This window comes from Trichosurus vulpecula, chromosome 1, assembly GCF_011100635.1.
Source record: "Trichosurus vulpecula isolate mTriVul1 chromosome 1, mTriVul1.pri, whole genome shotgun sequence".
Classification (NCBI taxonomy): Eukaryota; Metazoa; Chordata; class Mammalia; order Diprotodontia; family Phalangeridae; genus Trichosurus; species Trichosurus vulpecula.
The window spans coordinates 40160347-40187456 of NC_050573.1; the positions used below are offsets into that span (position 1 = coordinate 40160347).

General features: G+C 43.0%; 1 protein-coding gene across 1 annotated transcript in view; it reads left to right on the plus strand.

The window, feature by feature from the left end:
• The first annotated feature begins 3868 nt into the window (after positions 1 to 3868).
• Positions 3869 to 27110, plus strand: part of LOC118855041 (transmembrane protein 132B-like) — a 151893-nt gene continuing 128651 nt past the window's right edge. Inside the window, exon 1 of the mRNA XM_036765200.1 lies at positions 3869 to 4761. Within this exon, the coding sequence (XP_036621095.1) occupies positions 3869 to 4761 (893 nt within the window). The remainder of the gene's footprint in view (positions 4762 to 27110) is intronic.

Below are 27110 nucleotides of genomic sequence, written 5' to 3' on the forward strand. Positions count from 1 at the left end.
CTTGTTTCCTTCCCCTCCCCTTCTCCATTAAAAGAAGCATAGCAGGAGGTGAGCAAACCTTCTGTACTCCACCCTGATCGCTCCCACCCGGAATGCTGTCTTCAGTTTAGAGTTTCACAGACTGAGGAGAACACTGAGCCCAGAGGAGGCAACCAGGATGGTTAATGGCCTTGAGTTCAGGCCACTTGAGGATGGGATGAAGGTACTAGAGCAGAAGATATTTGGGAGGGAAATGATGCTGTCTTCCGGTATTAGGACTGCCCTGTGGCACAGGAATAGAATTAGGCAGAAGTAGAAGTTGCACAGAGGCAAAGTTAGGCCAGAGGTCAGTGAATAGTCCCTAAGCCATCTGCAAATGGACTGGCTGCCTTGGGGAGGTGGTGGAGGTCTTCAAGACAAGAGGCTAGCTGCTTATTGGATATGATGTAAAAGGGATTTCTCTTCAGCCTGTCTTGGACCCGTTGACCTCCAGGGTCCCTTCTAACTCTGACATCCATCATCCAGCATTGGCACTTGACATCGGGGGAGAAAGAGATGCATCTTTTTTTGTTAAATTTTACACTTGAGACCTTGGTTCACTGTCATCTCTTCATTGATAAATCCCATTCGGGTCCCCATCCTCATTTTAATTTTAATTATGGAAGATTCCTCAATGCCCCACTTGACAGAAACCATATGTTTACATAACATATAGAGGTAATGAAAAATAAGCATAAATGCCGAAGTGATAAAATATTAACAGGCCATATGTAGCATTCGCAGGGGCTGACTGGCAGCGTGTGTCTGATGCTCTCCCGACCCCTCGCAGTTCTGATGGTGGAATTACTAAGGCTGATAATGACAGTTCTCTGGACTGGAGATTGGAGGCCAAGGTTGAGAGAGTTGGTAGTATTCCATTGTCATCTTTTATGGAGAGTGGCTGCCCACGGCTAAGATGCCTTGGCGATCTTCTGATCCGTCTTAACAGAATTTCTCTTTTTTCAGACCTTTCCAGAGGTTATTTAGAAGGCCTTGAAGAAAGTGCTTAATGTTATTTTGCTCTTAATTGTTTAAAGGCTTTCTGGTTTTAATGAGGATTAGCAGGAGGAGTTATATCAGATGGGAGTAGTCTCTTGGAGCTGAATAAAATTTTTCAGTGATTTCCTGTGTGATCTTGGATAGCCTCTTTCAGAGGCTCTCTGTGTGACCTTGGGCAGCTTTCTTCAGTGGCTCTTTGTTGTTTCCTGACAGCAAAGTTCAGATTTTTTTCTGGCATTCAAGGCCTCCCACAGTCTGGTGCCAGCTTACCTTTCTAGACTCCTCTCTTAGCTTTAAGCTCTCATACTACCCCTTAAAGTTGCTTTCCTTAGAAAAGCAGATCAAAGAACCTGTGCTAGTAGCCCTCCTGTGTGCTGGTTTTATTGGCCTTACACAGCCACAGTAGAAGCAAGTAGCATTAATACAATGACCTTTTTTTATTACATGTTTTGGTAACTATTTCATTTCCTCATGTCTGAGATGTTCTCCCTTATCCTCTTCACCAAATTAATTCCTTCCCAGCCTTTGATGGTATCATCGTTAATGGTACTGCTTCTTCCATAAGACCTTCTCTGGTTCCCCTGGATGGTGACCACCTTCCCTTTCAAAGACCCCGTAGTACCTTGTTTCTGCTGAAGCTCACTCCTTCTGCTTTGCTAAATCAGAGGAAATGGGCACAAACCCCATTTTGTTGCATGTTCCATGTGTGACCTTGGGCAGGTACTTCATCTCATCTCCTTGGGTCTCAGTTTCTTCTGCAGAATGAGGGGGCTGGACTAAATGATCTTTAATATTCCCACCCCCCATTACTCTTGATATTACCACTATCCTCTCAGTTCTATCTCCCCTCTAGACCACTGCCAGTCATATTCCTAAAACACAGGCTTGATCACACTCCTGAACTGCTCAAGAACCAACACTGGCTCCCTGCTACATCCAGGATCAAAAACCAAACTTTGTTTGGCATTTAAAGCACTTCACAACCTGGCTCTGGCCTGCCTTTTCAGGCTTCTTACATGACTTACTTTTTTGCTAGGAGTTTTCAGTCTAGGGGTCCATGACTGTAATGGCAAGTAAAGTGGGACTTTTTGTTATCTTTTGTTTTTGAGTGCTTTTCAGCACTAAGGCAATCAAGTGCCTTTGAGTCTTGCCTTTGTTTCAATCAAGAGTCTTTGGTTGAATTGGGAGTCTTTGATGACCTGCTTAAGTCACAGGAAGGCTTAGGCCACATGGGTTTCAGCCACATGGTTGTGATGTCCCCTGACCCTGAAGAAGTGTACATATACTCTGAGGTTAGCATTTTTCTGGAGGCTTACTCACTGGAAGAGCGTCATGCAGTTTGACCAGATGAGACTCTGGGTAGCCATTAAGGAGTCCCCCTGCCCCAGCTTTGAAAAACCAAGATGTTGGTGCTTCTCTCTGTGGTAACTATGTATGTAATGTCTTGGTCAGATGGCTAGAAGCTTATCTGTTGGTTTGTGTTATTTTTACTCTGTTTATATAATTACTGCTTGTAATTTCTGTTTGTGTTTTCTCTGAAGTTCAGGGTGCTAACTTTTCCCCCTGAACTAAGTGAATGATATCTGTATGTTTAATTAAAGTAGGATTGTTAACCCCTTAAAGTTGCTTTCCTTAGAAAAGCAGATCAAAGAACCTGTGCTAGTAGCCCTCCTGTGTGCTGGTGTTATTGGCCTTACACAGCCACAGTAGAAGCAAGTAGCATTATTACAATGACCTTGTTTTATTACATATTTTGGTAACTATTTCGTTATGATTGATTTCCTTTATAGTTCTATGCATTTTATTTCATATATTTAAAAATATGATTCTGAGAAAGGGTTTATAGGTTTCATCAGCCTGCCAAAGGGGTCCAGGGCACAAAAAGATTAGGAACCCCTATTTTGAGTACTGTTACATTCAAGAGAATGTAAGCTCTTTGAGGTCAGGGACTGCTTCATTTCTATCTTTGTGCCCAACACTGCTAGAATAGAACTTGAGACATAGTAGGTAGTTAAAAATGCTTGTTGATTGATTTTCAATGGTTAATGCATTTATCATGTAACAGTGTATATTATTATGAGGAGACATGATGACATCTATAGAGATTCAGCTTCAGAGCCAGGAAGAGCTGGGTTTAAATATCACCCATGACATATAATGGATTGTCCAGTGTGACGCTGGACCAGTTGCTTGGCTTTTTGGTGCTCTAGCTAACATTCTATATATTGAAGAGAAGGTTTCAACTTGCCTTGTTAGAGAGAACCTTCTCATTAGAGAGTTTCTTATTCCAGCACAAACACAGGTCCGGTCCCTCTCCCTATTGCGTATTATAATTATCTGTGATTTTTAAAAAAATTACCCCACTAGACTCTAATCTCCTTGAAGGCAGGAATTCTATCTTATGTAAACTTTGTATCTTCCCCCTGTACTCTGTACATAGTAGGTGCCTAGTATATGCTATGTCCATTGCTGTTTTTCAGTCATTCAGTTGTGTCTGACTTTTTATAATCCCATTACTTTTTGTAACCCCATACTGTGCATGGGGTTTTCTTGGCAAAGATACTGGAGTGTTTTATCATTTCCTTCTTAGATGTACATACTAGATGCTTAATAAATATTTGTTTTTGTTAAGCCTTTGAAGAAGTAGTGACACTCTAAGCCTCTCTTTGTTTAATGAGGGTTAGAAGGGAGAGCATAGCATAGAGGATGGAGCTGGGGGTGATTATATTAAACATATTGGGTGGGTAGTCACAGGATGGTCCCAGTTAATGCTGGGAAGATAAAGAAAAATAGTTATCAAACTAAACTTTGAAATTGTTTTTTTTCCTTTCTTTCTTTTGATTGTGTAGTGATGGAGAGCCGGGGAATCATGGACAGTCTCCAGAGATTTTCCTCCTTGCCTGCCTATCTCCCCATGAGCTACCACATCTGCAATGCTGAGGTCTCCTTCTTTCTGAAAGAGGCCAACCAGGACCTCATGAAGAATTCCAGTCTGCAGTCCAGGGTGGAGTCCTTCTTCATCTATCGAGCCAAGGAGCCCCCCATTTTGAATGCCAGTTATGGCCCCTTTTCTGTGGAGCAAGTGATCCCCCGAGACTTCCTGCTGACTTTGGCACCCTTTGGCCACTCAGAGAAATTTACTTTTAATTGGAAACTAAAGTCACACATCCTCGACAGCTCCATTTACTCCAACAGACCTAAAGTGCAGACATTGTTTTATGTCACAGGAATGGACTGGGAGGAGAACAACCCAGTGGAAGATTTGCCCTGTGTTAAAATGTTTGCCATTCTAGAGGCTCGGGAGGTGGTGGCCAGCTGTAGGCTGCAGGGGGACCTGGGGCTTTGTGTTGCAGAGCTTGAGCTGTTACCTGACTGGTTTGACTTTGTCCCAGTCCTGGATCCTGAGGCAGAGGCTGAGGCTGAGTCAGGAGCAGGAGGCACCCCTGTAGAGTTGTTTTACAAACTGTGCTCTGCTGATGAATGGGGCAAGTGTTCCCCAGAGGATGGCAAGTGGGAGAACAACATCCATTTGGGGCAAGAGAATGCTCATAAAGGGTTTTCTCCCATGGAGAGGATCGGCAGCGTAGTTGTCTACCCAACTCAGGACCAGACGAAGCGGTCCCTTGTGAGGCTAGATGACAATCTTGTGATCTCTCTGCCACTCAATCCTGTCCGGGAAGGGGACACTGTCACCTTCTTTGTGTCTCTGGCTGGTGGTTCTACTGCAAACCACTTTACTCTCAGGTAAGAGGCTTGGCCCAGTTGGGCAGTATAGAAATCGATTCTTAATTATGAGTCAGGTACTTACCAAACACTGACTTCCACACCTGGCCTCTGTACTAGGCACTCTGGGGAGACAAAAGAAATATAGCTCATAATTCAGGATTTCAATGTGCTTGTAGTCTAGCTAGGGAGCTAAGATATACACATGTGAAACATTTTGAGGATAATCCATGGCACTAAAGTATGTTATCGCAGTAGATAAGTTTTACAAGGAGGAGGGATCACTGTGGACTAGAGCAGGCAAAGATGATTTTACGGTAAGCCTTGAAGAATGGGAAAGATTTAAAATTTAAAGCTCTTCATTACTTTCTTTTCATAAGACTCGTCTTCACTTACCTATTCCCAAAAAAACCTGGTTCTTTAGGTGCTCCCTAAATGTGTATGACCTGTACTTGTGTCCCTGTCCTTGGTACCTGGAAATGTACTCCTTTCTTACTCTTGTCTCAGAAGCCCTTGCTTCCTTCAAAGAACTTCTCTTCCAAGCTCTCTACTGCCATTTTCTACATTGGCCCTCTCTTTATTCCTCTCTACCTCTCTTCCCCTCCCAGTTTTTAGTACTGTTTCTCTTTTTAAATTTCTTAGTATTATTTTTTCCTTGCTTCTTTGTATATACATTCTGTCAGTCTCCCCAATGGAACATAAGCTTCTAGAGGGGAGGGATCATTGATATTGGCTTTGTATCCTCAGCATATAACATATTGTTTTGCATATAGTAGTTGCTTAATACATATTCATCAGGTTGGCTTGAATCAGTTTTGACTAGAGAAGTGGGAGGGGCATTCCAGACCAGAGGAACATCCTGAACCAAGGAACAGAAGTTAGAATATGCAAGATATCTTCATTACTTTAGCATGGGGACTTTGCATATATTAGGTGCTTCATCCACTTTTAGTTGAGTTGAATTGATCATGAGGGAGATTGGTTTGATTGGAATGGAGGGAACATGCAGGGGGGTAGCTTTTTTCACAGTCAGGGAGGTAGGATAATTGAACTGTGTGAACAGGAAAGTAGAATCTGCTGCCTTAGCCCTAACAAGTATTGGTTATATTCTGAAGCTGCCTGCAGGAAGCTTCTGACAGTGGGGATGGCCTAGGCCTCTGGGACAATGTTCCTCAAACTATTTCTTAACTAGAAAAGTGACCATATTAATAAGACAATAAGAAAGACAAATGAGGTCTTTTTGTGGCAGAGCAGTATAGCTGTGGGGTATCTGGGTGGCTTTTCCTGTGTGTCTGCTTTTGTGTTTCCCTTTGTTATATATCTCCCCAGGGAAAGTCTCATGCATTGGCTCATGCTATAAAATGCTTGAGGTCTTATGTTCAGAATGTACCAAAGGGCGAGGCAATGATAAATCTTCCCTTGACACCTTCCCTTATTCTCTTGGCTATGCCTGTATTAGAGGTTACAAGACCCTGACGATGACAATGAAAATAAATAATAATAGCTAACATTTATATAGTACCTACTGTGTGCCGAGCACTATACTAAGTACTTTACAAATGTTATCTTGTTTGATCCTCACAATGACCCTGGGAGGTAGGTGTTGTTATTATCCCCATTTGACAAATGAAGAAACTGAATCAAATGAAGGTTAAGTGACTTACCCAAGGTCACACAGCTAGTGAGTCTCTAAGGTCAGATATGAGGTCTTCCTGACTCCAGGCCCATCGTCCTGACATACAGTTGCTTTTGGACTCTGACAGTAGTGGAAACCAAGACTAGAAAGACAGAAAGGGCCCCCAGATTGGGGAGGGCTTTGAATGCAGAGTGAAAGGGGCAGATTTTTATCTTGTAGGCATTGGGGAACCATAGAAGGTTTTGGAGCAGGGGAGTGACATAGGATATGAGAATTTTAGAACTGGAAGGGAATTTTGCCCATGCCCACTGATTTTGATCAAACTGAAAATTCCAGATTCCTGAGAACATTTCTCAAGAATATCTTTTGGTTTGACTCTCTCCCCTCTGGCTGATGGCCAAAGAAGTAGCTCTTCAGTGAGAGATGGGCCCCCTCCTTTTGTGAGTCCCTCTGTACTTCAAAGGCTGTGTTGTAACACGATTTATGCCTGTGCCTTGGAATGTCTTGGCACGCTGAGTAGAATTGAGGGTGGTGAGAGGGATGATGGGGGACTGAGAATCTTGGGATAATAGCGGGATTTAGAGCTAGAAGGGCCCTTAGAAATGGTCTTGTCCAGCCCCTGAGCATTTTGGGGCTCAGAGAGGAAACAGTGACTTGCACTAAGCCATTCAGGTAGTAAGTATCTGAGCCAGGGCTCAAACTCCCATTCTGTGAAATGAAATTTCATGCTTTGTCCATGGAGAGGGAAAGAGGGGGAGCTGTGATAGCAGAGAGGGGCTTTTCCCATAATTCTCTTTACTTTTGGGTGTGTTAGAAATGGGGTTCAGTTATTCCCTTAAGAAACAAAACTTAAACTGAAGTGAGTGAAGGAGGCACTTATTTAGATTCTTTGCAAGAATTGGGTATATGACACCCCAAAAGGGGCACATACAAACAGTATAGAAGTCAAACTGAGCCTTATGTAGGGTTAATTATTCCTGGTCCATCCCTTCAGAGCTGGGATTGGTCCCAGCTCCTCCGAGTCACAATCTTTCTAGTCCACCCTCTACACATTACTCCTTAACATGTTACTCCCCACCCCAAACATGGGTCCCATGTTCAAAAAATGGAGGGGTGATCTATGCAGGGGAGTGTAAGGTAATATGAATGAAGGTTATTAGGTGTGCACAGATGCAAGAGAACTTTGCCCCTTGTTTGACCTCTCAGGTTTTGAGGGGTTGTCATGTCCCAGCCTCTAGTCCCATTTTCAGACAGGATGTACCCTAACCATAAATTGAATAAGGGGAAGCTCAAGGGTCCTGGTGTTTCCCTTCATACTGCTGTGGAAGCAGAACAATAGAATTCCTTTCTCACAGGCTTGTAGAGAGTGGTGCCTTCATCATCACTCCTCAATCATCATTCCTGGTACCAGGGCATAGAAGCATAGGCAGCACGGAACAGTGGAATGTGTGTGGGTCTGGGTCAGTCAGAGGACCTGGGTTCAAATCTTGACACTCCCACTTACTGGTCTTGGACTTTGGGCAAAGTCTTTTTCACTTCTTAGGGCCTTAGTTTCTTCATCTGTAAAATGGGGAGGAGGGATTTGAACAAGATGGCCTCTGACTGCTACAAGTTGATGATGCCATCTTCTCCTAGAGTTAGCTTGAAGACATCTTCAGTGAGTTTGTAGAAGATGAGTATGTATCATAACATTGTCATTCATTCAGTGACAAAAATCCCTTATTTTAGTCACCAGCTCAATAAATGTTACACATAAAAGAAGAGTAGCAGGATATCAACTTGTCCTAGAACTGCTTGTCTCTGACAGACATCCTTTAAGCATAAGAATGCGAACAAACAATAACAATGATAATTGTAATGCTAATGGTGTTGGCCTTTGGAGAGTCCTTTGAGAGTTGCCAAATGTTTTACATGGATTATTTCATTTTGCCTCTCAGCAATCTTGTGAAGCTGTTGCTATAAATATTATTATCCTTGTGTTGTAGGTGAGGAAACTGAGTCTCTGGGAGACTCATTGTCACAAAATTAGTAAGCATCAGAAGTGGGACTCATTCATTCATTGTCAACAAACATTTATTAAGTGCTTACTGTATACCAGCGCTTTATCAATGAAGTGCTTTAACTTTGTGCTAGAAGTTGGGGGTGTAAATACAAGCAGTGAGAAAGCCAATCCCTTCCCTCAAGGCACTGAAGTTCTTATGGGGGAAGGCTACACATAAAAGGGGAATTAAAAGGGGAGGGGAGAAGAGATAAGGGGGAAAAGAAGTTGGAGAGGGGATTAAGGCACCTAAGGTGGAGCATTGCAGAGAATAAAGGATGACTGGTTTGGGGCCATTTTCCAAAGTGAAGGTTTCTGGGAGGAACTCACCAATGGGAGAAGGAGCCAGAGCTGTCTCCAGTACACCCCGTTGCTTTTCCAAAATCATCTAGATCTCTCATATCTGATAAGTTGGACGCTGAGATGGAGGAAGATTTAGTGACTTGGGCACAGTCACACCACTCATGGGTGGCAGAACTGGAAAATAGAATCCAGGCAGGTCTCACGGATTCCAGGACTCCCTTTCTCCCCTAAGGTGACACTGTCTTTCTTTAGAAGGTTCCAGAGGACAGGAGGACAGTTCTAGGATCTTACCTGTCTGATGGACAGGTAGAATATTAGAACTTCAAGGAAACTCTGGAAGCCTCTTAGTCCTCCCTGGCTTGCTTGAAAAAAACCTTTCTTGAGCCTCCATACCATAGCAGTGCTCACAAATGCCCAGCAGAAACTGGATCTGGAGAATGGCCCGAAAAGTTTTTTGTTTTATTGCTGGTGGAAAGTGTATTGAAGTAAATATTTTTGCCTTGGGAAATCTGTTGTTTCCCACCATAAGTGATTGTCTCTTTTAATCACGTCCTTTATAAATGGAAGGGGGTACACTCCGCTCTGGCTCCGATGAGACACTGAGTCTGAATGCAAGATAGTTGCAGATCCATATTTCTGAGCTTAAGTTGTCTTGAGAGGGAATAGAGATGTGCAGTGTTCATGTGTCATATTGCTATTTCTGACAGCGTGTGTTGGTGTGTTGTGAGATGCCAGTTTGGGGCAAAGACGGCATTTCTTATTCAGGAGCACAGAGTTAGACGCAGGTTAAATATGAACGCCCAAAGAACACTGAGGAGCTAATTGGCTCCTCTGAAGGCGAGACAAAAGGAGGTGTGAAGTGGAGGGCGGGAGGAGAGAGAAATCAGCTCAGACTCCTCTGGAGTCTGTCACATTTTGGAGACAACTTGAAACCTGAACCTTCCCTGGGAGCTGAGGCGGGACTTTACAGGGGAGAGAGTGCTGCTGTATGTGAAGTCAGGAGACCTGGTTAAGAGGCCCATCTCTGCTTGCTTAACCTGTATTACCTTGGGCAAGTCATTCCCCTGCTTTGGACCTCAAAATATCCATCTAAAGTTCCATTTGAATGGAAGAGGACAGAGATAGTTTCATTTTTGTCTTTATTCTCAGCAAAATGCCTGGCACATTTTTGGGTGTGTGGTGGTGATGGGAACCAAACCTGTGATTTCTCCTGTGGAGGGAACTCCCAGGGAGATTCTTTCAGATCAACATATTCTCTGCAATTTAAAGCTTTTGAGAGTGGTTAATTGACTTGCCCAGGGTCACACAGCCAGTATACATCAGAGATGGGAGTCAAACTCATGTCTTCCTGACTCCAAGATTGATTATCAATGACACCACACTGCCTTTCTGCCTGGAATATCATAGGTATGTAATCAATGCTTTTTTTGGAATTGAATTGAACAGGTCTCAACCTATGATCCTATGACCCTAGGAAAATTCTTTTCTGAAGCCTAAATATTCCCTCATATACCCTATATGGTAAATAGCACAGTAGTTTGAGCACAGTACTGGAGTCAGAAAGACTCATCTTCTTGAGTTCAAGTCTGGCCTCAGGCATTTACTAGCTGTCTGACTCTGGGCAAGTAATTTAACCCTGTTTGCCTCAATTTCCTCATCTGTAAAGTGAGCTGGAGAAGGAAATGACAAACCACTCCAGTATCTTTGCCAAGAAAATTCCAAATGGGTTATGAAGAGTTGGACATGGCTAAAAAACCACACCCATGAACCCCTATAAACACAAGGAAATTTTTGGGCGCAGCCACATTCTCTGAGAAGTCTCCCCTGCCCCTGCCCCATTTTCTGGCTTACTATTATGTTACCTTGGCCAAATCACTTAACCTTTCTCTGGGGCTCAGTTTTCTCATCTTTGGAATGAGGGAATTGGATTGGATGCCCTCCAAGATTCCTTCCATCTATAAATCTATGATCTTTGAGCATTTTATCTAATATCCCTACATGTGTAGTTCCTCCCAGATGAATGTCTCTTGAGGGCAGGGGCTTTTCTATTTTTTCCATTGTACCTTCAGGATGCTTAATAAATACCTGTTGAATAAATGAATCAATGGACTTTTGGTTTTTAAAACTGATTTTAGCTTATCGTTTTGGAACATTTATGGTCCTTTTGTCCATTCTTCTTTCAACCTAGGAATAATTAGTCCTTGGAGAACTCCATGTTGCCCCAAACAATCAGCTGACCAGTGTTTATTCCAATGGTCCAAGCAGATAGATGTTCATTAAGTCCCTTCCAGGTGCCATGATGTGCCAGATGTGTTACATGCACTGTGCTCAGTGCTGGAGATACAAAGGATACAAGTAAGAAGCAAAACAATCCCTGCCCTCAAGGAGCTTACTCATTTTGTGCTCAGCCTGGGGCTAAGTGCTGAGAGGGAAATGGAAGTGGAAATCATGCTCCCAGCACAAAGTTGATAAAGTGAATGAGAATTCAAGCAATGAAGATGGCCTCTGAGGTTCTTTCCAATCTGGGAATCAACTCAAATGCCATCTATGAGAGGCTTTTTCTTCATCTCTTCCCCTATCCCCCTTCCCATCCAGATGCTAGTGCTTTACCTTCAATGGGTTCTGTGTGTCTTGATGCACATATTCCTTTCCATGTTTCCCATTAGAATGTAAACTCCTTGAGGGCAGGGACTGGGTTTGCCTTTCTTTGTGTCCCCAATTGCTTAGCACAGTGCCGGACACATACTGAGGGTTTAATAGATACTTGTTGATTGATTCTAGAAGTGTAATGAAGACTGGGGGCTAGATTGATTTACTAGAGTTGATCAAATTCTGGGATACCTTCCACTCTACTTAGAGTACTTATTAGAATTGCCTCATCATTCAGGAATTACCTGATGGGTTTTGATGATTGTGAATGCATGAAGGATTCATAATTTATTTAGTGTGGGGAACTCCTTGAGGAGGGGGGAACTCTCTCTACAAATTCTGGTCACAACTTCTCTTTTTGTTAGTAAATATAAGCCTTATGGGGTTGTTTGAGAGATGTAGAAGTTAAGCGACTTGATCAGGGTCACACAGCCGATAGCAAAGTATTTGAATATGGGACTTCCTCATTCTAAGCCTAACACTTTATTCCCTCAATGATATTAAAATAACTGTCCATAAAATTTTAAGATAGATTTTTAAAAATAGTTTTGAAATAGATTTTTTATGCTTGGTATTCATAATCTCCAAACAATGTGGAAGGAAAAACTTTCAAAATATAGAGACTTAGAGGAAGAAATCAAAACCATGTGCTAACGAGATGAAAATCATACCTATTATCTGTGTCCTGAAGTTCTATTGAGGATCTCTTCAGTGAACTACAGAAGAAGAAGTTACATCTCAGTATTTTTATTTGGGTCTGAAATAGTCATTTTCTGTAATAGTATAATTGTCCACAGAACACTAACTATAATAGAATTAATAACAAGATATTGACTTGTCCCAGGACCTTATAGCTAAACTCTGTTGAAAACTTTGAGGATGAGATGAGAATGATGACGATAGTTTGTAATTAAAGAGCACATTTTATTAGAGGCAGCATGATATTGGCAGGGGGCAGGGAGAGAAAGTGAGAGAGAAAGAGAAAGAAGAGAAAGTGAGAGTAAAGAGAAGAAAGTAGAAGAGGGAAAGTGAAAGACATAGAAAGAGAAAGTGAGAAAGAGAGAAAAGAGAAAGGGAAAAATAAAAAGTGAGAGAGAGAATGAAGAGGGAGGGAGGGGGAACAGGAAAGAGAGAAATGGGAGGAAGAAGAAATTGGTTTACATTCCACATCTGACACCAACTGTGTGACCCTGGGCAGGTCACTTAAATTTTCAGTTTTCTAGGCAACTCTCTAAGACTATAGGTTTCAGAGAAGGTGTTGATCTGTATTGGCAGAGGGAGTTTCCTCACTTGGGAGTGCCCTATAACAATGAAATCACTGGTCCAGTCCCTCTTCCTTATATTAGACCAATTCAATTCAACCCAGGAAGTGTGGCTTAGTGGATATAGAGCCAGAAAGACCTGGGTTCAAAGGCCGCCACTGGAACTGTGTGCCCCTGGGTCATAATCTCTCTGTGCTTTAGGCAGCTCTCTAGGATTTATCTCCTAAATCATAGGAGAGTTCCAATGGGCATAGATGGAGGGAGCTCCCTCTGAGATCACAGATGGTCCCTATATTCTAATTTTGAATGTGCCATCTTCCCTTCCCTCTTCCCCGCCCTCTCCTCCTCTTGGTTTCTCCCTCTCTGTCCGCCTCAGTCTTTCATTGTGTCTCCCTCTAGTCTCCTCTACAGTTGGCATGAATTTCTTATTTTCTTCCCAAATCCCCTTGGCTTTCCTTCTCTGAAGAGAGACTAATCCCTGAGCCCATTCTGGTCTACTACTCTTCTCTATCCCCTCTCACCTCTTTTCTTTAGGAGTATTTTTATTTTCTTTTGTCAGGTGATTTATTTCCATTGTGAAGAGGAGAGGACCTGGTTTTACTTGACAGTCTTGCCTTCACACTAATTCTCTATAATCTCTGGTAAATTTCTTTTTCATCTCTGGGCCTCAATTTCTCCTTCTGTGAAATGAGTGGGTTGAGCCTAATGATCTCTAAGGCCCCTCCCAGCTCTGACATTCCTTGTTCTAAGGCCCTCCCAGTCCTGACCTTCTATGTTCTAAGGCTCCTCCCAGCTCTGACATCTGTATTCCAAGGGCCCTCCTAGCTGTGACATTCCCTGTTCTAAGGACCCTCCCAGCTGTGACATTCCCTGTTCTAAGGACCCTCCCAGCTGTGACATTCCCTATTCTAAGGGCCCTCCCAGCTCTGATATCATGTGTTCTAAGGACCCTCCAACTCTGACACTCACTATTTTAAGGCCTCTCCCGGCTCTGACTTTCTCTATTCTATGACATATGTTAGCTCTAACACTCTTAGTTCTAAGCTCCCTCCCTGCTTTGGCATTTTCTGTTCAAAGACCCTAGCCGGCTCTAACCTGCTCTAAGTTCTCTTGACATTCCATGCTCTATGAGGTTGACCACATCTTCCACTCTTCTTGGTTGAGCACAGCTTCTTCCTTGCCTCATTTCCCACTTGTTGCCTATATAACCAAGGTACACCAGTGAAATTATCAACCCCTCCTCTCCCTGGGGAATATCTCAGGTTTTTTGAATGAGCTACAGGGATGGTAAGTAAGACTACCCAGGTAGGTTGTTGGACAGATGGCATTGGGTGCTGTGCTGCCCACTGGGGTTCACGTGAAGCCAATGCATGTCTATTTTTAATGTTAGTTGCCTGTCAATCAAAATGCATCTAATTGATGGGGACATCTGCTATAATCCCTGCTGTTCTGACAAATCATGCTGCTTGTTCCTTGAGTTCCTGGAAGATTGACAGCCTCCTATAATCTGGGAGAGGCATTCCTTTCTTTCGTTAGCTAATCAGAACATCAGAGAATCATAGACTTTTAAAGAGTGGTAGGTTCTTAGAAGTCATCCAGTCCCATGCTGCTCTGGACTATTGATCTCTGCCCTTGGGCCCTGGAGTCTGGAACTAAATGAAACCCATTTGTTACTAGTTTTACAACCACAAGTGATTGAGGGCAGTCAGCCTGACCCCCTGGGGAAGCTTTTTTCATGGTATAATCTGTACGATAGATTTTCTTTCATTACCCACCTTAAGGTAATATTCAAAGGTACTGGAATTAGAAACTTTTACAAATATATAGGTGTCTTTTTAGAGTCTAGGACAGACATGTACCTAGCATGGGATATATGGGGTTCTGCCTCAGGCAGTGACCCCCAAAGGTTCTTCATCTTTAGGAAGGTCTCTTTCCTCCCAGCAGCGACTGCCAGCCTTCACCCTTGCCTTGTGGAGATACTTCCACTGGGTCACCCCTCTTCCTCTGGGTCCTGGGCCATCTTTCTCCCTGCTCATCTTCCCATTAGCCAACTTGCTACCCAGACCAGAGACCATGCTGTGGAGACCTTAATTCTTTTGGTACTAGAAGTCCTGCTCAGGGCCCAGATTTCCTGATTGGTAAGACCCCAAGGAGCCCTTTGTATCTAGGCAGGTTCCAAACAAGCTACACTTTGCTCCTCAGCCATGTTTCTGCAATACTTACTACTTGTGTATATAAATGCTACTGTCTTCCTACCCCTGCCATATTCCCCAGTTCTGGGACCATGATCACTTTTGTCATTATTCTTGGAAAGGGTATATCAGTCTTTCTCCCTTATTCACCTTCTTAATAACTTTCCAAACCAAAATACTATTCTCTGGGCAGTACTCCCTTATATTACATGGGTTCTTAACCTTTTTTTTTTTTTTGGTATCCTGGATCCCTTTGGCAGTCAGTGAAGCCTATGGATCACTTCTTAGAATGTTTTTAAATGCATAAAATAAAAGGAAACCAATTATATTGAAATACTTATTAAAAGGTATTATCAAAATACTTTAAAAAATAACTTTCCCAACCCCTGTTCTATTGAGAATCCCTATCGTGTTAGAATGGAAGCTCCTTGGGGCCATGGACTTTGTTTACTTTTGTATCTTCTCATATTGTTGGACACATAGTAAGTGTTTAGTTATGTTCATTCATTCTCTGGACACGGTTTTCTTCACCCCAACAGAGATGAAGGCTGGGGTGTGTCCCCACTCTCCTGGTGGTCAATCTCCTTTGCACCACTCCCCACTCTCCTCTGTGCCACCATTACCTCTCCAACCACCCTCCCCATTTTTGTTTTAAGTGAAAGAACTCATAGTTACAACTTTGGCCTGAAATGTAAGCATACTTTGGAGACTGTGATTTCTTGGAAACAAACTTAGCAACTTGGATTGTGAAACCATGAGACTCAGGGAGGTAATATTCAAAGACTGCTCTGATAGACCAAACCATGACCTTAGCTTTGTGAGAACTTTAATATTAACTTACTTTCTGTCTTTTGGCAATACACTCAGTCCTCATGGGCCTCAGTTTTTTCATCTTCAAAATGGGGAGAATAATCTTTCCTCTGCCTTCTTTCCTTCCAGGACCATTGTGAGCTGCTTCTTCTTCTTCTTCTTCTTCTTCTTCTTCTTCTTCTTCTTCTTCTTCTTCTTCTTCTTCTTCTTCTTCCTTCTCCTCCTCCTCCTCTTCCTCCTCCTCCTCCTCCTCCTCCTCCTTTTTTGTTACAGAATGGTAATAGTTACAAACTCATTGGGTATGCCAAAGGAGAAGCTTCAGAGCCCTCACTGGATGTGTGCCTCCAGAGTCCATTTTCTGGGGGTGGGAAATAATTCTCATCATGAGTACTTATAGATTTACAAGAAATCCAATGGGTAGTCTCCATTTGGGGTTTCTTCTTAATATTCTTTTAGATAGCTTTATTTGAAATTGGAATTTTGTGCAAAATAGACCTGCTGTAATTGGTTTGTGGAGAGCTGGTTCAATTTGCCTCTTCAGTGTTAACAGATGTCTACCTTAGGTGTACCTCATCAGTAATTTTAAACAGATTTGAAGGGGATGGGCCAATCAGGAGCCCAAGGTACATTGTGTGATCATTTTATTTCGAGTGGGGAGAGGAGCATCATTTCTTGACAGCTTTATCAGATTTCCCTTGAGCTCAGGTGGCAACTTCCATTTATTCCCTTATTGTTTGCAGTTCTCTTTTAGAAAGATAGATGGGGTAGATAGATGATAGAATCATTATAGATATGAGGAAACAGACAGAGAGGTAATAGATAGACATATGAAAGCTACGGAGAAATAGTGAGGTAGAGAGATTGATGATAGATAGTCTTCCAAAGACTGTAGAGACAAAGGAAATCTGGGTTGATCCAATAATGTGTGAATTTCCCAATGTCACACAGCTAGCTGAGTCTGTACTAGTCATGACTCCATCATGATGCCTCTCAATTAAGAGTACCAGTAGTGAAATAGGGCAGCTAGATGGCACAGTGGATAGAGTACTGGGCCTGCAATCAGGAAGACTGATCTTCCTGAGTTCAAATCCAGCCTCAGACACTTCCTAGCTGTGTGACTCTGGCTATGTCTCTTAACCCTGTTTGCCTAAGTTTCCTCATCTGTAAAATGAGCTGGAGAAAGGAAAGGGTAAACTACTCCAGTATCTCTGCCAAGAAAACTGCAAATGGGGTCAATAAAAGCTGGACATGACTGAACAACAAAAATGGTTTGAAAAAGTATGATTCTTACTACCCTTGGCCCCTTTCCAACCTCTGTCAAATGTTGCTAGAGAACTGGAAGGGGTCCACACAGCACTGAAGGCCATTTTTTATTTTTCTTTGTTTCATGGTTGCTGTGGCCCAAGTGAAAAAATTACCAAGTGGCCAGTCTCCTGATGATGAATCTTCCCATGCATGGATGGCTAGGTCGGCTCTCAGCCAAAAGACCTAGTCTGCAGGAAGGGTCATGCAGGAAGTCTTTCTAGTCTGGTGATAAGCTCCGGGTCTTATGCTTTCATTACCTTTGAGGATTCAGGGTCACCTCCATGTCATGGTAAGGGATTGGGCTGGGAACAATAATGGTTAATATTTATATATAATAACAATAATGGTTAATATTTATATAATATATATATTTATATATATAATATTTATATATAATAAGCTAGCACTTATACACTGCTTTAATATTTGCAAAACACTTTACAAATACTATCTCATTTTTTGTGTCTACAACAACCTTGGGAGGTAGGTGCTCTTATTATCACCCCATTTTACAGATAAGAAAGATAAGACAGGTAGAGATTAAATGGCTTGTCCAGTGTCACACATCTGGTAAATATCTGAGACTAGATTTGAACTCAGGTCTTCCAGACTCCAGATCCAGTGCTCTACCCACTGAGCCACCTAACTCTTGGCATTTGACAGATATTATTTCATCTTATCTTTAAAAGGCCCCCTGAGGTAAGTGCTACAGGTTATTTTTAAGATGAAGAAACTGAGACTGAGAGGTGACCTCATTCAGGATTTCATACTTCTGCTCCTTAGAACCGCCCAGCTTCCTTCACGGCTTGCTTTGTATTTTAGTCTCTTGCATAAGGCTTCCCCTCTCCTCCTAGTTACCAGTGCCCTGCCTCCTCCAAATTACATTATATTTACTTTGTATACATTTTCTCATAGGAATATCTTTTTTCCTCCTAAAAGAAGGTAAGCTTCTAGAGGGCAGAAACCGTTTCATTTTTGTCTCTGTCTCTACTACCTTGGCACATGGTAGGCACTGAATAAATATTTGCTGAATTTGAACTGAGTAGAATATTAAGTGTCTAAGGTAGGATTTGAATGCAGATCAGGGCACCCCTGTGTATTTGTGTATGGTTTGAGTTTTCTCTCTAAAAACAGCCAAGGGGCAGCTAGGTGGCACAGTGAATACTGGCCCTGGAGTCAGAAGGAACTGAGTTCAAATCCAGCCTCAGATACTTGCCACACCTTCTAGCTGTGTGACCTTGGGCAAGTCGCTCAACCCCGATTACCCTGCCTTCCCCCCTCAAAAAAAACCATCCAACACTTCAGCCAAGTCACTTGGTTCCAAGTGGATGCTCCCCATCTCCCTCCCTCCCTCCCCATCCTCCTTCCCTCCAAGTGGATGTTCCCCACCTCCCTTCCCTAAGCAGGATGACAGGAAGCTAACAACTCCAACTTGGACTCCCTGGAAGCAAAATTTCTGACCATTCCACAATGACTAGATGCGTAATAATGCTTGAGGGACAAGTTCCCGATCCATTTTCCAATTAACCATTTGGCAGTCTTGTGAGTAAACCTGATTTCAGTTACCCTTGTCAACTCGTGTGTTCAGGAAGTGAAGGATGTGTTCAATATCACTCTAATTGTGTGTCTAGCAATATACCTGTGGGGCGAAGAAGGACATTTGCCCTTACATGCATAGCACACAGGTCCTTGTGAAAGATAATTGGACAGTCAGCTCCTTTAGAGAAAAGCTTACCTCATTTTCTCTCGTTGTTTTGTCTTTTTCTGGGGAGATGGATGGGGTTTGGATCAATCCAATTTAATCATATCAACATTTATTAAGCACCTACTATGTGCCAGGCACTGTGCTAAGTACTGGTGATACAATTAACTAAAAGAGAGTCCCTGCCCTCCAGGAGCTTATAATCTAAAGGGGGATATAACACACTAAAGGAAGGAGGAAGGCAGAGAAGAGGTGGGACACCAGAGGGTACCCAGTACGCCCCTGTGGAATTGAAACCAGGCAGGACAACAGATGCAGAGTGGAGTGAGCTTAGAGTCCAGCTTCTACCTACTGTAAAGGAAGGCACTGGGAGGAGTTTGGTGCCCTCCACCCCTCCAATCAGAGGGGAGAGGAGAGTAAGGGAGGTGGTATCAATCAAGGCTTGAGTTAGCAGCCTGGGGGTGATAGTAGAAGTGATGAGCTTATCCTGGGTGGAGCGGGGAGCACCTTGTTCTGTGGAACTGAGATCAGGCAGGGTGGAGGGAGACCTATGATTTCATGGGTGAAGAGATCTCCTGGTAAAAACATTCCCTCTACTGAAGCAGGTTGCCATTTGCTCTGCCATTTATAGTCTGGGAGAGCTGCTTGCATCCCTGAGAAGTTAAGTGACTTGCCTAAGGTCACGCAGCCATTATATGGCAGGGTGAGGAACTTTTTATCATCTTCCCTCTGAGGCCAGCCCCATATCCACCATGCCACCTCCCCTCTCCAAATGTCATTTACAGTTTTTATTATGCAACCAAAATCAGAGCCAGGATTCAAACCCAGGTCATCCCAACTCTGAAGCCGGGCCTCTCTCCACTCTGGGTCTCTTTTGTAGCTTAACCTCATAATCAGTAGGTGCTTAATACTTGTTTGTTGCTTTAAGCTGATTTTCTTAGCACAGATTACTAGACCTCCTCCCACCAACTAAATACAGCCTTATATGGTTTTAAAAAATAAATCCTTGGAGTGAAGGGGCACAGTGGAGAGAGTGCCCAGCTTGGAGTCAGGAAGGCCTGAGTTCAAATCCAGGCTCAGACACTTATTAGCTGTGTGACCCTGGGCAAATCACGTAACCCTGTTTGCCTCAGTTTCCCCATCTGTAAAATGAGCTGGAGAAGGCAATGGCAAATCACTCCAGTATCTTTGCCAAGAAAACCCCAAATGGGACCGTGAAGAATCAAACACAACTGAAATGACTGAACAAAAACAACAACAACAAAGATAAATTCTAGCGAGTTGACTGAGGCAGGAGCAGAGGTTAAGTCAAGTCAACAAGCAATTATTAAGCCCTACTATGTGCCAGGCACTATGCTAAGCACTCAGGATACAAAGAAAGGCAAAATACCCTCAAGGAGCCTCAAGGAGCTCACAGTCTAAAGGGGGAGAACAGCTATGTATAACCTACAATATAACCAGTTTACTATTACCTATTCTAACTAAGGGGATGGAAACACTAATAAGACTTGTACTTCTCCATATATGCAATCACATTTAATTAACAGAAATGTGCAAACAATACCCTCCTCTAAGATGAAACCACCAGCCTGAGTATCTAAGGCTCTGATTCCTGACTGGACAAGGCCCAGGTGGAAGCCATGTGTCTCCCTCTGAAGTGGTCATCTGACCAACCTGTGTCTTTCAACATTGCCCTCAAGCCACCACAAAGAACACAGAAGGCACTCCTAGTCTAGGAATAAGCTCCTGGCTGGGGGCTCAGGTGGTTTTTTATATTTTTAGCTATTGCTGCTTCTAAGTGGTTTACTGCATAATTTGTTAGTTTATTTCAAAATTATTGATAAAGTTGCTTATGACACTTTTTCCATTGGTAGTCTACTTTATCAGAGGGTATACATGTGTTTATCGGTTGTTTACAAATACGCATGTTGTTTATTACATCATACTACATAGGTGCTTGAGCGGCTAGGTGGCACAGTGGATAGAGCACCAGGCCTGGAATCGGGAAGACTCATTTTCCTGAGTTCAAATCTGGCCTTAGACATTTAACTAGCTGTGTGACCCTGGGCAAGTCACTTAACCTTATTTACCTCAGTTTCCTCATTTGTCAAATGAGCTAGAGAAAGAAATAGCAAACCACTCCAGTATCTCTGCTGGAAGGAAAACCCCAAATGGGGTCATGAAGAGTTGGACACAATTGCAAACGACTTAACAACAATACATAGGTGCTTATTTTTCAAAAACAACTTACATCAAATGACTCAATCACAAAATGGAGTCAGTTATGCTAAGTTGACAAACTTATTCCTAGTATCTCTTTAAGATACTAAAACATATTCTCACTACATTATATATTAACAAGCTATTTTTTTGGTGTGTGTTGTTGTACAATTGTTTCATTTAAAAAAATTTAAAAACCAATCCAACTTTCTTAGCACGGTACTTGGCAAAGAGGAGGATCATAGCTCTCGAACTGGAAGGGACCTCAGAGGCCATGGAGTCCAACTGGGACCCAGAGAAGTTAAGAAATTTGCACAGGGTCACATAGCTGTTAACTGTGGAGGGCAGAAGTTGAACCCAGGTCTTTGACTTGAGCTCAGCATTATCTTCTATGCCACATTCCCTCTCCTTCTTCATCAATAGATGGGTTTGTTCATAGGATCATAGGATTACAGCATCAGAGCTGGAAGGGACCTTGGAGGCCATCTAATTCAATTGTTAATTGATTAAAGATTTAAAAGCTAGCACACATTAACTTAGCTCAGTTTGCTTATGAGCGCTCATTTTGTTTGGTGGTCTATAATGTGCATGGTACTTGAGGGTAACATAGCGCCAAATGAGATGATGCATATAAAGTGCTTTGTAAACCACCAAGTGCTATATGAATGTCAGTTTCTATAAAAATATTCTGTAATTTACTAGCTGTGACTCACTCTCCATTTCTGCCAAATCGTCCCTGACCTCAACATTCCATTTGTATCATCCCTAAATTTAGAATCCCTTCCCTTCTCCTCTTTGTCTTCTAGAATCCTTCTCCTGTTCCATAATTCAGCTCTGGGGCCATCTCCCCAGGGATTGCTTTCCAGGACTCCCCCAGATCCCTCCTTCCCACAAACCATCAATCAACAAGCATTTATTAAGCACCTTCTGTTTACCAGGCACTCTGCCTGGGGGATACAAATACAAGCAAAACCACTCCCTGCTCTCAAAGGGCTTACATTCTTTTGGGGGAGAAAATGTTTATGTAATTTGATATATACAATATACATAGAGAGTAGAGGGAAGGCAACCTTTGAGAGGAAGATAGTGGGGGGAGGGACAATGGAAAAGGTCTTGTGCAAAAGGTGGCAATTGAATTAAGTCTTGAAGGAAGCTAGGGAAGCTAAGAAATGGTGGCTGAAAGGGAGAATTTTAGAGCTGGGGGATTCTGAGACTTATAAATTGCAGAGAAGGTGCCAAGTTACATTGGCAGAGGGAGCTGACTCTTCCAGGAATTCCTGATGTCTATGAAATTGTAAGGCTGGTCCTTCTTCCTATCCCATTTTACAGGTGGGGAAACTAAAGCTCAGAAAGATTTAGGTGATTTTGGGAGTGGGGGGGAGAGGTGTGTGTCTAAACTCATATCTCTTACATGTATGTTTGCATGTAACAATCCTCCCTCCCCAAATAAAACATAATCTCCTTGAGGGCTGGGACTGTGTCGTTTTTAAATTTTCCTATTTGTAGGATTTAAAACAATGTTTCGCTCATTTTAGACACTTCTTACATGTCTGATCAAGAAATGGATTTGGCCTTTTCCAAAACCAGTCTTCTTTTGTCCCTGTTCTTTGTCATTAATGGATTTTGGTGTGGTGTTCTCCCTAGTTGTCATTAGGTTGGTGCTTCCAAAGAGATGTCCCTGGTAATATTTATTTTTCTAGGATATTACGGTATAAGTGCTGGCCACTAGGGAAGCTGGCTTTAGGAATTGCCCGTCATAGGAATTGCCCATATCATCTCCATGCAGAATGGAATTTGGATTTAAGCACCAGAGACTGGGTGTCTAGAGGGAGTTTTCAGCACCAAGGACAGGGCCAGGGCTGTAGAGTTGTGCCCTGTAGACAGATGGCTTCTTGTTTCCTGGAGTATTTCCCTCCAGATGCCCTTCCCTGATTCCAAGATGCCTTACATGACTGGGCTTTCCCACTGCCCCAGAGACAGCTGGCAGCTGTCTGGGCTTGGAATTCTTGTGAGCCTTTCTGTAGTATGGGCTTGCTTCAAAGTATGGGTTTTTCCTTGCGTGGAAACACCATGTAGACTGTTTCTGTGTCACTGGGTAACTTGATATTCTTTCATGTCTCTGGCATTTTGTGTTTTCACCAGTTACTGAGAGCTGGAAGGTGGCAGACAAAGGCTTTGGTGGGGGTGGTGAGGAAAAGGAGTGAGTTTTACCGCTCTAGAGCTGGGAGGGACCTCAGAGACCATCTCATCCGATTCCCTATTTTACAATGAAGGATACTGAGGCCAGTGGAGGTTAAGTGACTTGCCCAAGGTCATACAGGATCACAGTATCATAGCTCCAGAGCTGGGAGGGAACTTAGGGGCCATCAACTCCTTATTTTACAAAAAAGGTAACTGAAGAAAAAAAGATTAAATTACTTGCCCAGGATCATACCTGTAGAAAGTGGCAAAGTTGGGACTTGATTCCAAGAGCAGCTCTCTAATCATTACACCACACGGCCTTTAGTCAATGAATAATAGTAGCAATGATATTAATAATTATAATAATAAATGCCTTTTTTGGTAAGTAGAGCTTCCATTAAAACCCAGGTGTTCCTGATGCTAAGTCTCATGTTCTTCCCACTGCTTGTGGGGGTCCTGTCCTGCCAGGTCTTTCTAAGTGATGTTTCAGATATCTGTACTCTCTTTTGCCCATCCTTTCTCTTATCATCATCCCAGTTCATCATAGCCTCCCAACTGGTCTGTCCATCCCAGCCCAAGACTCTCCCTTCTTCACTCCAGCCTTCACATCCCTTCTAGGTGATTGACTTGGATGGAGCAGGAAGCTCAGCAGAGACAGCCATGGAGGGTGTTGGAAGTAGCACTAATTTTGTAGTCAGGAGACCTGGGTTTGAATGCTGCTCTGATACTGAACTGGCTGCATGGTAATGGGGGTGAGGGAGCAGTGTAGCAGTTATAAATGTAAGATCTCAGAACCTGAGTTCAAATCTCAGCTCTGATACCAACTTGGGTTGTTGGGTAAATCACTTAATATCTCAGAGCCTCAGTTTCCTCATTTGCAAAATGAAGGAGTTGGACTGGATAATAATTTGTTGTTGCTGTTGTTGTTGAGTCATTTCAGTTGTGTCTGACTCTCCATGACCCTGTTTGGTGTTTTCTTGGCAGAGATTCTGGAGTGGTTTGCCATTTTTTTTCTCTAGCTCATTTTACAGATGAGAAAACTGAGGCAAATAAGTAAAGTGACTTGCCCAGAGTCACCCAGCTAGTAAGTTCCTGAGTCAGAGTCAAACCTGTGCCTTTTTAAAAGTCCAGCTCTCTAACTTCTAGTCTCTGCTTCTTCAGCAATCAGTGATTAGTCAGTGTTATGCTCCATAACAGACCAAAGAGAGATAGGGTTTGGGGCTAGCATGGTCAATGAAGATTGGTAGATATCCTGACTTTCTGGGAAAGAATAAACTCAGTGGAAGGTGGAAAAACAAAACATTAAATTTCATTCTGGAGCAGAGTTGGTTGGTTTGCCTGGCTAAGAGCCATAGACCAGGTAGAAAATTTCCCCCACCAACTAGGTTAATGAGATGCCTAATAGGATTTGCTGACCATGAGAACCACAGACCAAACCCTGAAAGCTTTTATTTATTCACCATCTGTATGTAAATTCTAGTTATTATGGAAATTGTAACAGAAGTGGTATTACAGCCAGACAGCTATGTGCTATGTCCTGTGATATTGGAGGCAATATAAAAAAAAGGGAGCGGGAGCAGCATATGTATGTGTGCGCCAGAATAATCGACTCCATTGTGCTTTTTCTGAGACGCTAAATTTCAGGCTCTCCAGCTGATCTGTGATCACAAGTGGCATGCATATTTAAGAGGGGGCCATAAGTTAGAGTAGTGGGAAGTCTCATCCTCAATGAAGCCCCCACCTACACGTTCCTTCAGCTTTGGAAGGGACCTCAAGAGGGCATGTGGTCTGATTTCTTTACTTTAAAAAGGAAGGAAGTGAAGCCCAGAGAATGAGTTCCCCAAGGATACACAAGTAAGAAGTAGCAGTACTAGGACTGGAACCTAGGTCTTCTGTTGGGAAATCCAGTCCTTTTCTCATCCTACCAAGCTGAACCTTTCAGGACATGGACTGCTTTGTTCATTTGCCTTTTTGTCTGTGCCTTACATATATTGTTGTTCAGTTAGTTTAGTCTGACTCTCTGTGACCCCATTTGGGGTTTTCTTCTTAGAGATACTGGAGTGGTTTGCCATTTCCTTCTCCAGCTCATTTTACAGATGAGGAAACCGAGGCAAATAGCATTAAGTGACTTGCCCAAAGTCACATATAGGAGGCATTTAATAAATGCTTGTGGAACTGAATGGTGGTAGGGGCTGGGCTTTAGAGGGAAAAGAAAAGCTTGTTCATGATGTATATTTAGGTTTCCGAACATTGTTCAGGCTCTATTTCCTTAGTGATTCCCCAAGATCCCATAGAATGAACGAGTGAATAAAAAGGTACTTGTTGAACACTTGCTTAGTGCCAAGTACTGTGCTAAGTGCTAAGAATATAAAGATAAAAAGAAGAGAGAAAAGGACAGAGGAAGGGGGAGAGAGAGAGAGAGAGAGAGAGGGAGAGAGACAGAGAGAATGAGAGAGAGAGACAGAGACAGAGAGGGAGAGAGAGACAGAGAGGGAGAGAGATAGAGACAGAGGGAGAGACAGAGAGAAGGGGATAGAGAAAGAGAGAAACAGAGAGAGAGAGAGAGATAGAGAGAGAGAGAGGAAACGAGAGAGAGAGAGAGAAACAGAGAGAGAGAGACAGAGAGAGAGAGAGAGAGAGAGAGGGAGAGAGAGAGAGACAGAGAGAGAGAGAGACAGAGAGAGAGACAGAGAGACAGAGAGGGAGAGGGAGAGAGAGAGGGAGAGAGATAGAGACAGAGGGAGAGACAGAGAGAAGGGGATAGACAAAGAGAGAAACAGAGAAAGACAGAGAGAGGGAGAGAGACAGTGACAAGAGAGACAGAGAGAAAGAAAGAGAGAAAGAGAGAGACAGAGACTGAGAGACAGAGAGAGAAAGAGAGATGGTGGTGGGGGAAGGATTGGGCACCAGGAAGAAGTGTGGAAAAATAGAGAAGTTGACTGTCAAACTTTTTCCAAAACCAATAACAGTATTGATTTGAATCATATTTCCAGAGATAGAGATGAAAGCTGGTGGGGCTAGCAAGAGAACTGGACAGCTGGGTTGTCTGTGAAGCGTGCTTGGGGCTGGGTAGATAGATCAGGTTATGTGACTTTGCACTCTATCTACCAATCAAAACTTTGGGCACCCTCAAAGCTGAGTGGATGACATCCCCCAGGTCATGGCCTCTGAAGGTCCATTGGCTATGAGGTTTCAGCATCAAGGTAGATGCCAACAGGATGGTTTGGGTAGATGGCTGGCAGGATGTGGAGCATGGTTAGGACAATCTTCGAGTCATCCAGACAGGGCAAAACTATAGGAAAGTTGATCTCTTCTTGAAGACACTGAAATGACCCTAGGCTACTCAAAAAAACTTTCTAGAGGCTGGGCTGAGGATGACGATCATTGACAGTGGAGCATAGATTTTTAACTGGAAGGAATGTTGGAGGTCACCTAGCACACTCTTCCTTCCCTCTCCACTCTCAGCTTTTACCAATGAGGCAGCTAGGTACCAACGTGGATAGAGTGCTGGGCTCAGAGTCAGCAAGGACTGAGTTTGGATTCTCCTTCAGATACTTCTTTCTAGCCACACAACTCTGGGCAACTCTCTTGACCACTCTCAGCCTCAGTTTCCTCACCTGTAAAGTGGGGACAATAATGACATCTACCTCCCAGGGTTGTTGTATCATATGAGATAATATATGCAAGTAAAGCTTAAAGCACTATATAAATGCTAACTAATACTATGAGTAAACTGAGGCTGAGAGGTCTACTGACACGCCTAAGGTGACACAGGTAATAAATGTGACCATCCAAATTGATGCTCTTAAAATCTATGTCTGACCATGTTACTCCTGTGCTCAAGAAGCTCCCTGGCTCCCTTTTGGCTCCTCAGACATTTGGCATTTAAAGCCTTTCACAAACTGACTCCAAAGCCACATTTCTATGCATATTTCTTTCTTGGACTCAGCATTCCAGCAACACTTGCCTCCTCATTGTTCCCATCCTTTGCCACTGTGACCTTGCACAAGCTGTATCCCATACCTGGAATGTTCTCCATCCTCCTCTCTGCGTCTTTGGCCCCATTCAGGGC